This window comes from Capra hircus, chromosome 14 (assembly GCF_001704415.2).
Source record: "Capra hircus breed San Clemente chromosome 14, ASM170441v1, whole genome shotgun sequence".
NCBI classification, from domain to species: Eukaryota; Metazoa; Chordata; class Mammalia; order Artiodactyla; family Bovidae; genus Capra; species Capra hircus.
Genome location: NC_030821.1, coordinates 60,896,153 through 60,911,613, shown reverse-complemented (window position 1 = coordinate 60,911,613; position 15,461 = coordinate 60,896,153). Strand labels below are relative to the sequence as shown.

Sequence of the window (15,461 nt, the reverse complement as noted above, 5' to 3'; positions counted from 1 at the left end):
CAGAGGGCATCTTCAAGTGTGAACGGTCATTCTGGGGTGTCAGTTGTTCTGAGAAGGAGAGTTTCCAATGAGAGCATGCCAAGGCCTTCCCGATGCGATATGTGTATAGTTGAGAAGCTGCTGCCAAATACTGAAGATGCTAAAACACTTTCTTCCTGGACAAGGATTTCCTAGGGTCAGGGAGACACTGGTGGTCTGGGTGCATCAGAGCACGGCGTGGCCGGCACTGGGGGTGGAGGCTTCTTCCTCTCTGGTCTGAGGGTGTTATTTGTTTGTTTATTTTCTTGTTGCCCTAGGTCTTTGCTGTTGCTTGTTGCTTGCAGCTTTCTTTGGTTAAGGTGAGCAGGGGCTACTCTCTAGTTGTGGTGCGTGGGCTTCTCCCCACAGGGGCTTCCCGCTGCGGAGCATGGGCTCCAGGGTGCACGGGCCCCATAGATGTGGCAAACGGGTGGAGTTGCCCCCTGGCATGACTGAACGTGTGTCCCTTGAATTGGCAGGTAGATTCCCAATCACAGAACCAGCAGGGAAGTCCCCTCAGGCCTTATTTCTTGGCAAGAAATGTTCACGGCGATTTCCAATGGATAGATGTTTGATTCTTCACAAGCACTGTTAATGTCTGTCCCTAAAGTGCAATTCTTCCTTCCAAACATCTAAACTATCTCCTCGTACACTCAGTCCCGGATTTCATTCCAGACAGAATAAGGTAATCGGTCACAGAAGGAAAATAGCTGCATTTATATATGATAATACATATTTGAGTGGAAAAGTCTAAAACAGCAGATGTTTCTTAGAGCAGGGAAATGTCTTCTCTTTATGTTTCTAAATATTCGATCACTGGAAAAGGTCAGCACAAAGTGTCCTTTACTCATTGGAGGCCAACGTGAAGCTGTCAATCCTAAACAAGGCAGCTTTGAACCCAACTCAATAATTATGTTGTTCTGCCTTAACAACAGCAAATATAAGTCATTTATATTTTCTTTATTTGAGGGAAGGAATCCATATGGAGAAGGAAATGGCAACTCATTCCAGTATTCTTGCCTGGAAAATCCCATGGATGGAGGAACCTGGTAGGCTACGGTCTATGGGGTCACAAAGAGTCGGACACAACTGAGCGACTTTACTTACTTACTTACAATCCATATGAAGATTTTCAATCCCAATTTGTCAAGTTAATGATTAGGGTGTCAGATTTGCATGATGGGTCTGTACAAGAAAAACACATCACAGGGGTGTGGCTGAGATGCAAAAATGATACTTCTTTGAACAACGTTATCCAGATTGGTGGTGACACTGACCCCTTCTCCCCTCAGGCTGCTGGGATGTCAGCTGGGAAGTCGGGGGTTGGCCTACAGGAGGGACAGGGGCTTCTCTGGGGGTCAGAACTGGGCTGAACCCTGACTGTGGACTTGTCTCTGGCATGTGAGGCAAATTATTGACTCTCCAAGTCCTGCAATGCTGAGGGAGACCTTTCCACTTGTTGCGTCTAGGAAGCTGCGAGGATGAACTCAGGACTTCAGGACACCAGGAGGCGCTGTTGTCCCATCAGGATTTAGGGATGGTCCACCCACTCCAGTGTTCTTTCCTGGAGAATCCCAGGGATGGGGGAGCCTGGTGGGCTGCCGTCTATGGGGTCGCACAGGGTCGGACACGACTGAAGCGACTTAGCAGCAGCAGCAGCCCATATCCGGGCTTCCCATGTGGTGCTAGTGGTAAAGAATCCATCCCCCTCCCAATGCAGGAGATATTAAGAGATGCCAGTTCGATCCTGGGTTGGGACGATCCCATGGAGAAGGAAATGGCACCCACTGCAGTGTTCTTGCCTGGAGAATCATATGGATAGAGGAGCCTGGCTTACTGCAGTCCATAAGATTGCAAAGAGTCGGATATGACTGAAGCAACTTAGCACACATGTGTCAGGACCTAACAAATCTTATTTTTAAAACATTCAACTTTGGAAAAGCACATAGTAGTATTTATTAGAGCTGGCCCTAAAATCCCATTCTTGGTTTTAGACCTGAAAGAAATGAGTGAATACCAACAGATGTCATAATCTTGACTAATTCTTGTTTTCTTTCTTCCAGTTGAGACAACAGCTAACAGGTGAGTAGATAGCGCCTCATGGCCGAGATATTAAAACCAGTGGAAGGTGGTCCAATATGACTGTACCTTTTCCTGGTTTTCTGGTCTTGGACAACTTACCCACTTTCCTGAGCAACAGTTTCCTCATCAGTGTTTTTGGGCCTCGGGATGTTTGCTCCATAAATGTGCTTGAGGATTTCAGGACAAGACTATATGGACATCAGTGATGGGGTCTGACAGTGTCAACAGTGATTAACCAATTAAATCTGCTTGTATGATAATCAGCTGCTGAATTATGACAGGAAATATCAGGGTATTGCTCCCAGACCACAATAAAATGGATGTGATGTGTGGAAAGAGACGTAGAAAACACGAGTTTTAAGAAGATTAGTAAAATGTTTATGTATCGTGATGTCAGTTTTAAAACATTTTCTAGGGAGCCAGATCAAAGACTCATTTACCCTCTTCTTTTTGCTCAGAATGTAGTTACAGTGGAAGAATTTTACTTCTCTGCCTAAAGGCTCCAGGACTTTTCACGGGCTGGTGACGAGGTTTTCACCTGAAAACAACCACAGCAAAACTCATCGTCAGTTTTTATTTCCTACCAAATATCAGAGGTACAGCACTGAACACAACTGTGTTGCCTTCAGGTAAGAAATTGTAGCGCTTCTCTGGTGGCTCCGACGGTAAAGAATCTGCCTGCAATGCAGGAGACCCGGGGTTCAATTCATGGGCTGGGAAGATTCCCTGGAGAAGGAAATGGCAACCCACTCCAGTATTCTTGCCTGGAGAATCCCATGGACAGAGGATCCTGGTGTAACTGTTTGAATGGATGGAACAAATTGTCTTTAATGGAGATTTGATCCTTCTTTGGTTTTAGATCTTTCCTTGGCATTCTGGAGTCTGTGTGCGGAAATTATAATTCTTTAGCACAGATGTTTATAAAATGACCCCCTCTCCCACTTATCTGGGTTTCTTGCTTCTTATGGCCTCACTTCTCACTAATTTTGGGGTATTTCAAACACCTGCTTGGTGGATGGCCGTCTCATTGTCATCTTCTGTAGATGCTTCTCCACACTGCCTGCAATGTCTTTCTTCCAACTTGCCAGCTTGTCTGTAATCAACGCTTCTTTCCAGGGAATCGGAGTCAGGATGGTACCCTGCTCACTGTGTCCACAGGAGGCTGTGTTCCTGTCACTCACTCCTTGTCCCCCACTAGGCTGAACTCCCTGGGAGTGGGCCTGGTGCACACGTCTTCTGATAAAATACCTGTCATCTGAGCATCTCTGACTCCCCATCCTGTCTAGTTTCTCCTCTTCTCCCACATCTATTGACTGGGATATGTATGGAGCTTGTGGATGTAACGCTCCACAGAGGGCAAGACGCCCGTGCTCTGCAAAGAGTGCGCTAAGAACCATGGAGCAGATTTGCGGCTTGTGATCCCTTTACAGGATGGATCACATGTGCATCGTAGATACATCAACTGGTGATTCCAAGCGAGCTACAGGGACTTCCCTGATGGTCCAGTGGGAAAAGAATCAGCGTCTCAAAGCAGGGGACACGTGTTCAATGTCTGGACAAGAAAGATCCCTCATGCCTCAGAGCAACTAAGCCTGAACACCACAACTACTGAGCCAGCATGCCTTGAGTCTGGGAGCCGCAACTAGAGAGTTCAGAGGCCGCAACGACAGAACCCGAGTGATAGAGTGAAGTCCTCCACTTGCTCTGACTAAGACCTGATGCAGCCAAATAAATAAGAACATTTTTCAATATATATATTAAAAAACCAAGCTAAATATATATTCAACTGTTGTGTGCCAACCCCTATAATGCAAAGGTCTATTCAGGTATCGGTCTTTTCTCTGGGGACCCAGACTCCCCTTCAGTCAAGTTTGCTTTAAAACAAGGATGACATGGTTTTTAAAAAAAAAACTGTATTGAGTATGAATGGCAACCAACCTAGAGATGTGTAAAAGTGAGCAAGAAACTGTAAAATTAAATTAAGCTGTTTGAAATAAGATAGGAAAAACGGGTAAGACAAAGAGGTCCTGTGAAGAATTAACAATTTTCCTTTAATCTGAGTTCAGCTGGCTTGTAGGAATACACAGAGATACTCCTCAAAGCATGAGGAGGGTGGGGCCTCTCTTACTGCTCACCAGACGCGGGTGAATTTCCAGCAAAGGTTTCCTGACATCGGAGGCAGCCGCCCTTCTGTGTGTGCCTTTACTGGAACTCAGGCTGGGATGGCGTAGCAGCTGGCAAAAAGTCCTCTCCACTTGGGGTGAGAAAACAATCCAAGCAGACTGGCTGATGGACCCCAAAGAATCAGAGTGACTCAGAGGTTCAGGGGTGCCCTCCCCTTTCCCCCTCACTGAGCTCCTGGGGCATGGGGGACAGTGTTTATCATGGGCTGGCCACAAGCATCTCTATATAGCAGCTCGAGAAAGACCACAGTGAAACTCTTTTCCATTTTTATTTCCTACCACACACCAAATGTACAGCACTGAACACAATCTGTTGCTTTGATGTAAGAAATATTAATTGTTTGAAGAAACGGTATACAAACTACTTCAAATTAAAAAAATGCATACATCATTGCCTTTTTTTTGTTTGTTTACAAAAGACCCAATTTACAGTATCGATCGTTAACATTATGGAAAGAAACAAAAATTCAGTGCACGTTACAAAACAGACCAAGTACAAAGGCGGCAAATAAAAACAAACATCCTTCACAGAACCATCCCGTTCAAACTACGCGAACACAAATCAACGAACCTGAATTGCAGTAAATTATGGTAATAAATACATAGGTTGGTAAGAGATTTCTTTTAAATTAAATAAAATATATAACAAACTCGTTAAAATATTTAGCAAATTAAACCTTTGTCTTTGTAATAAGTGAACTCATTTGTATGCATCTATCGAGGACTGTATAGCAAAATGTTTGTAAATACATAACTTTAATAGAAAATTTCGTTTGGTGTCCTGTTTATAATAGACAGCACACGCGTTAGCTCTTTTTTCTTAAAGTTGATTTTTAAATACCCACCGCTCCTACCTAAGAACAGACATCTCATTTTCACTAGACTAAGAGTCAAGGATTTCAATGAACGCCAAACCAAAGATAAGCCCCACTTAATACAGAACAATGACTAGTGTCAAGATGGGGGGAATCACCGCGCATGGCGCTTCAGCTGGTGCAGCAACAGTGACAACGGTGGGAAACAGCAAGCCTGTGAGCGCCATGGCATCCGGTCCACATACACATCCATGTTGCTAAGAAAAATAAACACTTTGTTACAGCACTGAAATCAAGCCCATTTACACGGAGGCACGTCGCACACCCGGGGTGTGTGCACAGCAAAAAGGCAGTTTAGCTGGTTGTCTATACCTTTCTCTTAAAAAAAATAAATATAAAAAAACTTTTGAAACAATGCTTAACTACTTTACAATCCCTGAAATAGACATTGCTTTTCCTATAGCAACTACTAACCTCTGATCCATCCAGAAACGTGAGATCACGGGCTCAGTCTCGTGTCGGTGAGTGTGTCTGTGTGCCTGTGGGTGTGAGTGTGTGTACTTTGCAGCACTCCTCTGTCTGCAGAAAGACTTTTGTCAAATTGAAAGCTGTCTGTTTGCCTCAGGGGGCTGAGACAATGTTGCCAGTGTTTAAAGCAATGACTCAGATCCGGGTGCCGTTGGTGCTTGTGTGACTATATAGTCCATTCCTTTCCAGTCAACCCAGTAAGATAAATGCTATTTCAGGGGATATGGTATCTACACAGTTTTCCATTTGGGTGCGTTTACATTTGCTAAGTACAAATCTACAACAGTGTCCCTCGTGTATTGTACCAGCAAGTGGCAGGAAAGCCTGGCCAGTTACACTGAGTCTTATTTCTCATCTTGGGGTAAGAGCTGCCAACTATATGGTATAACCTGAAAACAAACAGACAAACCTGCATCGCTAAAAAGCTTGTTTCTTGAAATAATTTCAAATAAATAATTCATATGAACTGAAACCGGACAGCCAAGTCGAATACTTTGCTGATTGCTCTATTTAATTATTGCTAACAAATTTGAAACAGGCTGGTTTTCAGTCAACTGTGCTTCTGTAGGGCACACATCCTGTGAGTGAGTGCCTTTTTATCTGTGTCCCTCCACGCATTTCACCCAAGCCCGTTCGTAAACACAAAGCTCGTGAAAGGGGTTGGGGGTGGGGGGTAGAGTGTGCAATAAAAATTAAACTGGACCACAGTGCAGTCCTTAGACAAGGATTTTCCTTCATATTTTTTTTGTCTTCTTTAAACCCAGCCAGATATGTAATTTGAGAATAGCATTTCTAATATTTAAATTCTATTGGAAAATAAATTAATAAACACACTTGTAAAAATATGGCAGACTTCAAAATGCAGTTAAAAGATAAAAAACTCTTTGATTAGAAATAAATAAAATATAAAAATGTCACATTTATTTTACATATACTGTACAAAAAAAACCCAAAAGAGTGCAATGAAGGAATAAAAGGAAAACATATGAAAATAAATAAGATCTAATATTTGACTGCATTGCTTTTTCATCCAAAGAGTCTATCATAGTTTTTCTTTCCTTATCACGTCAGCTGGGGGGGGAGGGGAATTAGTGCAATGTTGCAATTGTAAATGCAGTGTGGCCACTGCCTGCCCGGGTGGCCTGGAGCCCCTCCAGGTGCGTCTGTGAGGCTGGCAGGGCTCCCCAGGGCTGGGGCACTACGGTCTACACGTGGATGCCCTTGACCGCCTGCTTGATGCTCTCCAGGAGAGCTTTGCATTCCGGCGAGTAGTCCCGCTCCAGGTTGCTGTACATGTCTGTGAGCGTGTTGACATATGCCTCGAAATTCTGCTCGCTGATGGGCCCCTGAAGGAGGACAGAATACAGGGCTCCAGTCACGTGACCTGGGATGCTGGGAAAGGGGGAGCAGGGAAAGGGGGTGTGGTATTCTGACCCTGGAGCCTAGGGAGGGGTGAGGGCACCCGTGTGGCAGTTGGAGTTCAGGGGGAGTCAGGAGTGAGTGTATGGTGGGCTGGTCTGCTCACTCTTCACTCAGCTAGTGGGGGGAGTGTGACCACTTATCTGTGCATGTGTGCCAAGTCCCTTCAGTTGTGTCCCACTGTTTGAGACCCCATGGACTATAGCCCACCAGGCTCCTTTGTCCATGGGATTTTCCAGGCAAGAATAGTGGAATGGACTGCTATTCCCTACTCCAGGGGATCTTCCCAACCCAGGGGTTGAACCCACATCTCTTACGTCTCCTGCATTGGCAGGCGGGTTCTTTACCACTAGCGCCATCTGGGAAGGCTGACCGACTGTCCATACTTTGGGAAAAGCTTAGAGCCACACAGGGTGGAGGTCTGGCTACTGGGTCAGGTCCCTCCCAGCTGCACCCCTTCTGAACCCCTTCTGCACCCCTTCTCCTGAGGAGAGAGGGGTCTCAGCCTCAGCTCATGTGTGCATGAGCTCAGCACAGAGACCTTGTCTGCAGAAGGGGGTGCAGGTCGGGCAGGGGAGGGGAGGCCCTGCTTGTGCCAGAAGCTTCCCCAGACCGCCCTGAGCTGGGACTGAAGGGATGTAGGGGTTGGGGGGGGCAGCTGTCTGGTGAGAATTGTCCTCTTTCATCCTCAGACTCCTTTGTCCACATCCCCGTTCCAAGAGTCAGAAGCAGGCTCCTTCCCCCCTTTCTCTGTCCTTCCAGGTGATGACGGGATCCATAGTCATGTTTGTTCATCTCCTGCTCTCTGTGTGCTGGGGCACCTCCTCTCCCTGACCTGATGGCTCAAACTGAACAGCCCCTGGACATGTGGAAACTGCACATGAGTGAAGGACTGAGCAACCAGCAGGTTCCCGCTGCCCAAGCCACCCTTCTGCTCCAGCCCTGGGAGGGAGCCTGGGGGTACGGGGAGGGAGCTGTGGCCTCAGACTAACCATCTGTGGGAGCTGGATATCAGCAAGGCTGGAGATGAGGGCCTGGCTGAGCCCCGCCAGCTCCTTCAGCAGGCTCTCATTGTTCTGTTCTATCAGCTTGTTCTCCTCCTCGATGGTCTTTAAGTTGCTCTCCATGGACGTAATCTGAAAGGGAGAAAACTTGGGAACGTGGAAGCAGATTCCGGAAGGACAGGGCACCAGGTGGGTCTTGTCCCATCCTTACCCCCTTCCCTCATTCTTTCTTTTTACCTGTGTCTGGAGTTTCATCATATCGGCTTCAATTTTAAGGTTGGACTCGTTGAGTTCCTTTATTTCTTCATCCAAATGCCTAATTTCTTCATCACTCTCTATACCTGTAAAAAGTCAGATTTTTTTCAATTCCAGGTGAAAAAAGAAGACTGACAAATCTGAGTCCATTTATGTTTAATTTGTGGTTTGGTAAGTGAGAGCTGGACCGTAAAGAAGGCAGAGCGCCAAAGAATTGATGCTTTTGAACTGTGGTGCTAGAAAAGACTCTTGAGAGTCCCTTGGACTGCAAGGAGATCCAACCAGTCAATTTTAAAGGAAGTCAACCCTGAATACTCATTGAAAGGACTGATGTTGAAGCTGAAGCTTCAATACTTTGGCCACCTGATGTGAAGAGCCAACTCATTGGAAAAGACCCTGATGCTGGGAAAGACTGAAGGCAAAAGGAGAGGGTGACAGAGGATGAGATGGTTGGATGGCATCACCAATGCAACGGACATGAACTTGGGCAAACTCCGGGAGATGGGGGACAGGGAAGCCTGGTGTGCTGCAGTCCATGGGGTTGCGAAGAGTCAGACACGACTTGGCGAATGAACAACGACAAGTGAAAGTGAGACTTTAACTTGAAATGTTGAATTTTTACCCATATCCATGTCCAAGATTCTAAGAAAGTGGGTTCAAAGAGTTGCAGGATGGACTCCCTTGGTAAGAACTGCCCCAGGATTCAATGTAGCTCTGCTGTGTTCCAGGTCTGCTGGCAGATGGGTTCACAAGTAAGGTCTCATTGGAACTTGGCTGGACCCTGTGGGGCAGGTGTCATCATCCCTTCCCCCATGAAGGCCAGAGCCTCACAGGGGCTAAAGGAGGCTCACTGATCACCGACATGACCACATCACCTGGCTGGGGCCAAGGGAAGGGGCAGGGCTGACCTGAGATCCAAGGCCTGTGGGTCTGTTGTGCACAGTGTCACCAGCACAGGAGCACCTGGACTATGCTGATTAGGGACCAAATGTAGGGGCCTTCTGAGCCACTCTAAGAGGCAGGGTGGGGGGCAGTCCTGGCAGGTGGTTCAAGCCCAGGGACCCACAGCTTGACTTCTTTGTGGACTTTAATCAGAAACAAATGTGGTCCGGGGGCAGTGTAGCTTTGGAGTCTGAACACTGCCTGACTCTTGTTGTTGAAGTTGAGTCACTTCACCTCCTCGTGCTTCAATAAAATGCTGTGAGAATTAACACAAAAAAACATAAAGTGCTGAACAGACAACAGGTTCTCAATGAATGGGGTTATCTTCCCGTCATTCTTTTATAGGAGTATGAGTGCATTTTAAAGATTTTAAAAGTTAGGAATAGTGGCTGATAGAAGCAGGATTTAAGGTCATCTCAACAGTCCAGAATGATGACTCTAAACCAGAATATGACAATTCAGCAGGATAAATGTGATCACCAGCGTTTAGATTTAGTAAGATCAACGCCTGGAAGCAGGCTGGGTGGGAATCAGCAGCTTGTGTGCAGAGGTGCAGGCTCTGGTATCTTCCTGGGTCAGGGCTCTTGAACAGCAGTGCATCACCTACTGAAGCTGGGCCTCGCAGGCTCCACGGCCCAGCAACTTTACTCCTAGGGGCAAATGTTTACACACCTACAACAGAAGGATGTGCGAGCTGCATGAGGCAGATTGTGCATGGAAGCACAACCCGGAAACAAGCCACTGTTTCTAAGAGTCGCGCATGGATTTAAAAGATGGAGCAATGCTTTCAGACTCATGTAGAACTGAGTGCCAAGGATGTCATTGACTAAAATCGATAAAGCAAGTAATGATTTCGCCTCTGTTCCCCAGATGCGTTAGGATGATCTTGTAAGAGAAGAACACATGCCTGAGAAAATGCTGATGAGAACTCAAGAAAAGTACTCAGAAATCAGAGGGACATGAGAAGATTCCAGTAGGGAGGATGGCTTAGCCACTGTGTCGGGGGTCGACCCTGGGAGAATATGCAGGGAAATAGAGACAGAGATGCTGAATTAAACCATCTGGATTCATCATAAAAATATCATTCTGGGTGTAGGACAAAAGGTAAAGAAGGATTCAAACATGGGTGTCCAGACCTTGAAATTTCATAGAAGGCTCACACCAGGAACACACACACATGCAGGCTTGTACAAAAACTGTCATTTTAAGATTGAAGGACAAAAGTTCAACCAGTGTATCCTAATTCTTCCAGCATCATTGCCCGATTTTCTCTGTTGGAGATCCTTATTAAAAAATAGGAAAAAAAACCAAGACATTGTTTTTTAGAGAAAGTTACAGCTTAGTTCAAATTTCAGGAAAGCGTCTTTCTTGCCTCTTCAAATATCACCTCCAGCATGGAGCAGGGTTTGGATGTGGGCCCCTTGGGGGGCCAAACCTTGGGGGTCATGGCCCTGCCCTGTCCTCCTACCTCCAGATGCTTTGACCTTGATGGTCATTAGTTCTTCAGAGACCTTGCCCTTCTTGATGGCTTGTGCATTGAGAGGACATCCAGACAAGCTGTGAAAGTGAAAATTACACCAGTGGGTGAAACCCGTACTATTTCTTAGAAAAATTAAAATTTTGTATTCACTACATACTCTTTAAGTCTTTGCCTGCCTACTCATTACATTATAATCTGCAGTCTCTGTGCAGACAGTAACAATATCTCCTAAAACAAAAGCAGTGAAAGTCGCTCAGTCCATGTTCAACTCTTTGAGACCCCATGGACTATACGGTCTGTGGAATTCTCCAGGCCAGAATACGGAAAAGCGTAGCTGTTTGCTTCTCCAGGAGATCTTCCCAACCCAGTGATCGAACCCAGGTCTCCCACTTTGCAAGCGGATTCTTTACCAGCTGAGTCATAAGGGAAGCCCAAGAGTACTGGAGTGGGTAGCCCATCCCTTCTCAGGCAGATCTTCCTGACCCAGGAATCGAGCTGGGGTCTCCTGCTTTGCAGGCGAGTTCTTTACCAGCTGAGTTACCAAGGAAGCACACGAATAATGCAAATGTTTCGTATTTTTTCTTAAATCAAAATACAAATAGCTACTGTAGATCATTATCATTTAATTAATTTTCAAAAACATCACTATTTTGTATTTTTGTGTCATTTTTTTCTTTTAGCAGTAATTACTTTATTTTCTGTAAATGTAAAATTGTACCTATACAGTTTGAATAAGATTTGCTCCATATTAGTCAAAATGCCATGGATAATAAATCTAGTTCTTTCTGTCTCTATACACGCTTTCATCAGATCTTTACAGAATGACTCAAAATAATACAGGCTCAAAATAATTATTCTACCCCATGATGGCAAATTCAGTTTGAGTAAGTGAAAGTTTCAAATTTACTCTTTAATTTTTCTTTAAAAAAATTGTTTTGTTGGAGTATAGCTGTTTTACATTCTGTATTATTTTCTGCTGTACAGAAAAGTGAAGCAGCTATTCTGTAACTTTTTAAAACATCATTTTTTATTAAAAAATCTCTTTGTTGTTGTTTAGTTGCTCAGTCGTGTCCAACTCTTTTCAACCATGTGGACTGTAGCCCGCCCGGCTCCTCTGTCCATGGGATTCTCCAGGCAAAAGTACTGGAGTGGATAGCTGTTCCCTTCTCCAGGAGATCTTCCCAACCCACGGATCAAACCCGCGTCTCCTGCCTTGGCAGGCAGGTTCTTTACCACTGAGCCAGGTATGTGACAGGAAAACAAAAGGAGGGGCCGCAGGTACATTTAGGAGTCCTCATTGCTCACAGTGCACTGTCTTGTAGACTGTTTATATATCTTTCCTACAAAGCTGTTTCATTCAGGCCTGCTTCTTTCATCTGTTTTATTTAAATTGCACCAAAATGATAATGACAACATTGAACAAAACATGTTTTCTGTTGGACATGATGAGATGATTTTTTGTTCTAAGCAGCCACTAATTTTTTGTCATTTGTTATATTTTTGGATCAACAATTTTGAAATAAAATTAAAAAATTATAATAATCAACCATTGAAAATATTTTTTCCCACAGAAATTTGGTTACTAATTATTCATGAGACAATCATTTTCCATCCAAAGATTAGGACATTTGGTAGAATGAAAGAGGGTATTTCTGAAGCAAAACCCTTAGTAAACGCCTGTAGAGTGCATGCATTTTTTGAAGAATTTAAAATTATTCTATATTAAGAGGATATGAAATTAAACAATACTAGATATGTAATACTACATGTAAAAGGAAGGCTGTGTGGTTTTCCAAGACTTGATAAATTATGAAATATTTTACACAGCGAAATAAAATAATGGAAAAGTAGAAACTGAACTGTGACTATGATATTCTGTTTTGGAAACTGCTCACGTAAACAGTGGCCTCAACTGGCACAATATTATAAAGCAATTATCTTCCAATAAAAAAAAAAGAAAGAAGATGTGAAAAAAAAAGAGTGGCCTCTATAAGCTGCATTATCTTTCTTTCTTTTTCTGGGAAGTTTTTGCCAGTCTGTCGTGTTTTATGTCACCTATTGTGTTCTGAGAAAAGGGTCACAAACAGGATTACTGTCTAGTTGGTAAATGGGACTTTAAAAGTGACCTGCGGGAGGCTGGTAACAAGATGGATGTTAACACCTCCAGAGAGTTCTCTGACTCTCCCCTTGAGGGTCTGGGTTATCCAGACAACACGGGCTGAGAGGAGCGGTTGTGTGGATGGTCAGTGAAGCCCCACAACCACAGGGCTGACATCTAGTAGAGTTCACGACAGATAACGAGATTCTGGCCTAAAACTGCCACTGGGGGCTTCTGTGGTGGGCCAAGGGTTAAGAGTCCGAGCTTGCAACTCAGGGGCACGGGTTCCATCCTGGTGGAGGAACTAAGATCCCACATGCTTGCGGCGGGGCCAAGAAAATTTTTAAAAATGCCACTGGGTATTTTGTATCTCCAAGGATATGAAACAAATCCTAAATTTAAGAAAACTGGGGCTTGAAAATATTTTTAAAGTTCCTTTTTCTTTTCAGGAGGCCAGGTCCTCCACAAGGCTCAGTTCTGCTGCTAAGGGAAAGGGGAGGTTGGCCGGGCGTCACCTTCAGGGTCTGGGCAATGCATTGTAAAGGCAGGAAAGATGTGCTTTATATGGCTTGGACCAAATTCACAGTGCAATGAAAGTACAGGAAGGCAATTTTAAACTATATATATCTTTGTCTGCTCTGTTATAATGAAATTGCAGCTGACACATTTGTGTGAGGGACGTCCCTGTATAATACATTTATAATCTTCAATAAAATGAAAGTCACATCTAGTAATAAATGAGTTATATTTAGTCCCAGGACTTCCGGTTTTCAGCTTCAAACATCCATGAGTGTGTGTGTTTATCTGTGTATTTAATACGACACCATTCATCACCTCAGTTGCCATTCTTTCAAAGTGGAGGTTTGTAACATGAAGACGCAAAGCAAGGTTGTAAAGTGCTTATCATGTAATCCTGATGCTGGGAAAGATTGAAGGCAGGAGGAGAAGGGGGCGGCAAAGAATGAAACAGTTGGATGGCATGACTGACTCAATGGACATGAGTTTGAGCAAACTCCGGGAGATAGTGAAGGACAAGGAAGTCTGGCATGTGGCAGTCCACGGGGTTGCAAAGAGTCAGACGTGACTTAGTGACGAAACAAAAACAGCAAACACAAAAAAATAAAAAAATTTAAAAAAAACTCAAGAAAAAATTAAAAAATTAAAAAAAAATAAAACAGCAAACACAACACTGACGTCATGCACAGGTAACTGCTCTAGGCAAGCTCCATAACTATTCCCGTTTTGCTGAATCTTAAATGGGAAAAGTTACAGACCGTGCCTTAGAGGATGCCCAAGAGGAATCTGCAGAAGTGTTGGCCTGGTGGTTGGAAGGAGCCAGGAAACACCCGGGGTGGGCTGGTACCTAGCTCAGGAGAGGAGCTTTGTGTCCTGATGCTGTGAGCTGTGCATGGGGGCAATTCTTGAACTTCCCTGCACAAGGATTTGTCTGTCAACGGAGGCAACCATAGTGCCTGTAGCTCATGGGGTTTGTGAGGGTTTAAAGGAATAAACAGTATGAGGAACTTAGTTGGAACAGCCTCTCTGCCAGGACAGAGCAACCTGGATAGCGGCTGGCCTTTGGCAGAGATGGGAAAGACAACCAAACCACGTCAGGATGCTAGGGGCGAGAACAGGACAGATAAAGGTGTATCGTAGGTCAGTAGTGTGATCCCAGCACAAGTCATTTCTACTGTAATGAATTACTGCATATATGCACATATATTAATACAACTGTACAAAAGGGAAAGGAAATAGTCTGTGTCAAACACTTATTATGTGCCAGGCAATAAGCTAGGTATTTTATTATATTACTTGTATGAAACCCCATACAGCGTAAAAGAAAAGCATTCCACCGCAAAGAGAATTTCCCCAGGTGACGTTCAGGCTCTTTGAGTAGCAAGACTGAAAAGCAGTGCAATCTGAATTATTCATTTGTCTAAACTCTTAATTGTTTCTCTTCTATAAAATAATATCTCTGCATTAATATTGCAGCCTATACTCCTTGAGCTCCTAATTTCCTTTTTCACGTGATGAAATAAACGGTCTGTACATAGATACACACAATGCGTATCTGCAGTTGAAAGAACAGCCTTGAGGGGTTTACCATGCGTTTACCTGCAAACACAGAACACGCTTTCAAGCCTCACCAGCCCCGTAGCAAGAGCTGGCTCCTGGTCCCCAGAGACGGCCACTGACTCCAACTATAGAGGAGTAATTACCTGACTCTTTAAAAATGGGATTTTGCTACATCTTTTTTCACTCGGTGGAAACAAAATCACAACACACATGTCCCTCAGCGCTGTGTCACTCAGTACCTGCTCCAGTCCTTGAGAAGCCTTCAGGCCCACACCAATCAGCAGCCCTGCACGTGGAACCACCGCTGTTTCCTGTGCTTCGGGGACCGTGGTGGGGGGTGGGTGGGGGGCGGGTGGAGGGGGCGCGTGGGCCCTGGCCTAGAGTTGGGGGAGCAGACCTCCTGGCACACGTCTGTCTCCGACTCCGGGTTCAGAAGTGTCTCTGGGGCTGAGCCGGCAGCTGGATGGCAGGGCACCTTCGCTCACCTGCCCCATTACACCTGATACATCAGTTTCCCAACACAGTTCTTCCAGCTCCTCCTCCTCCATCCACAGCCCTGAG

General features: G+C 44.8%; 1 protein-coding gene across 2 annotated transcripts in view; it reads right to left on the bottom strand.

The window, feature by feature from the left end:
- The window catches only part of ST18 (ST18, C2H2C-type zinc finger), a 90,784-nt gene continuing 81,877 nt past the window's right edge, over nt 6,555-15,461 (bottom strand). For both annotated transcript variants that reach the window (XM_018058515.1, XM_018058516.1), the window contains exons 19-22: nt 10,715-10,803; nt 8,287-8,390; nt 8,038-8,181; nt 6,555-6,972 (exon numbers count right to left, since the gene is read on the bottom strand). In XM_018058515.1, coding sequence (XP_017914004.1) covers nt 6,832-6,972; nt 8,038-8,181; nt 8,287-8,390; nt 10,715-10,803 — 478 coding nt within the window. In that variant the 3' untranslated portion in view covers nt 6,555-6,831. The remainder of the gene's footprint in view (nt 6,973-8,037; nt 8,182-8,286; nt 8,391-10,714; nt 10,804-15,461) is intronic.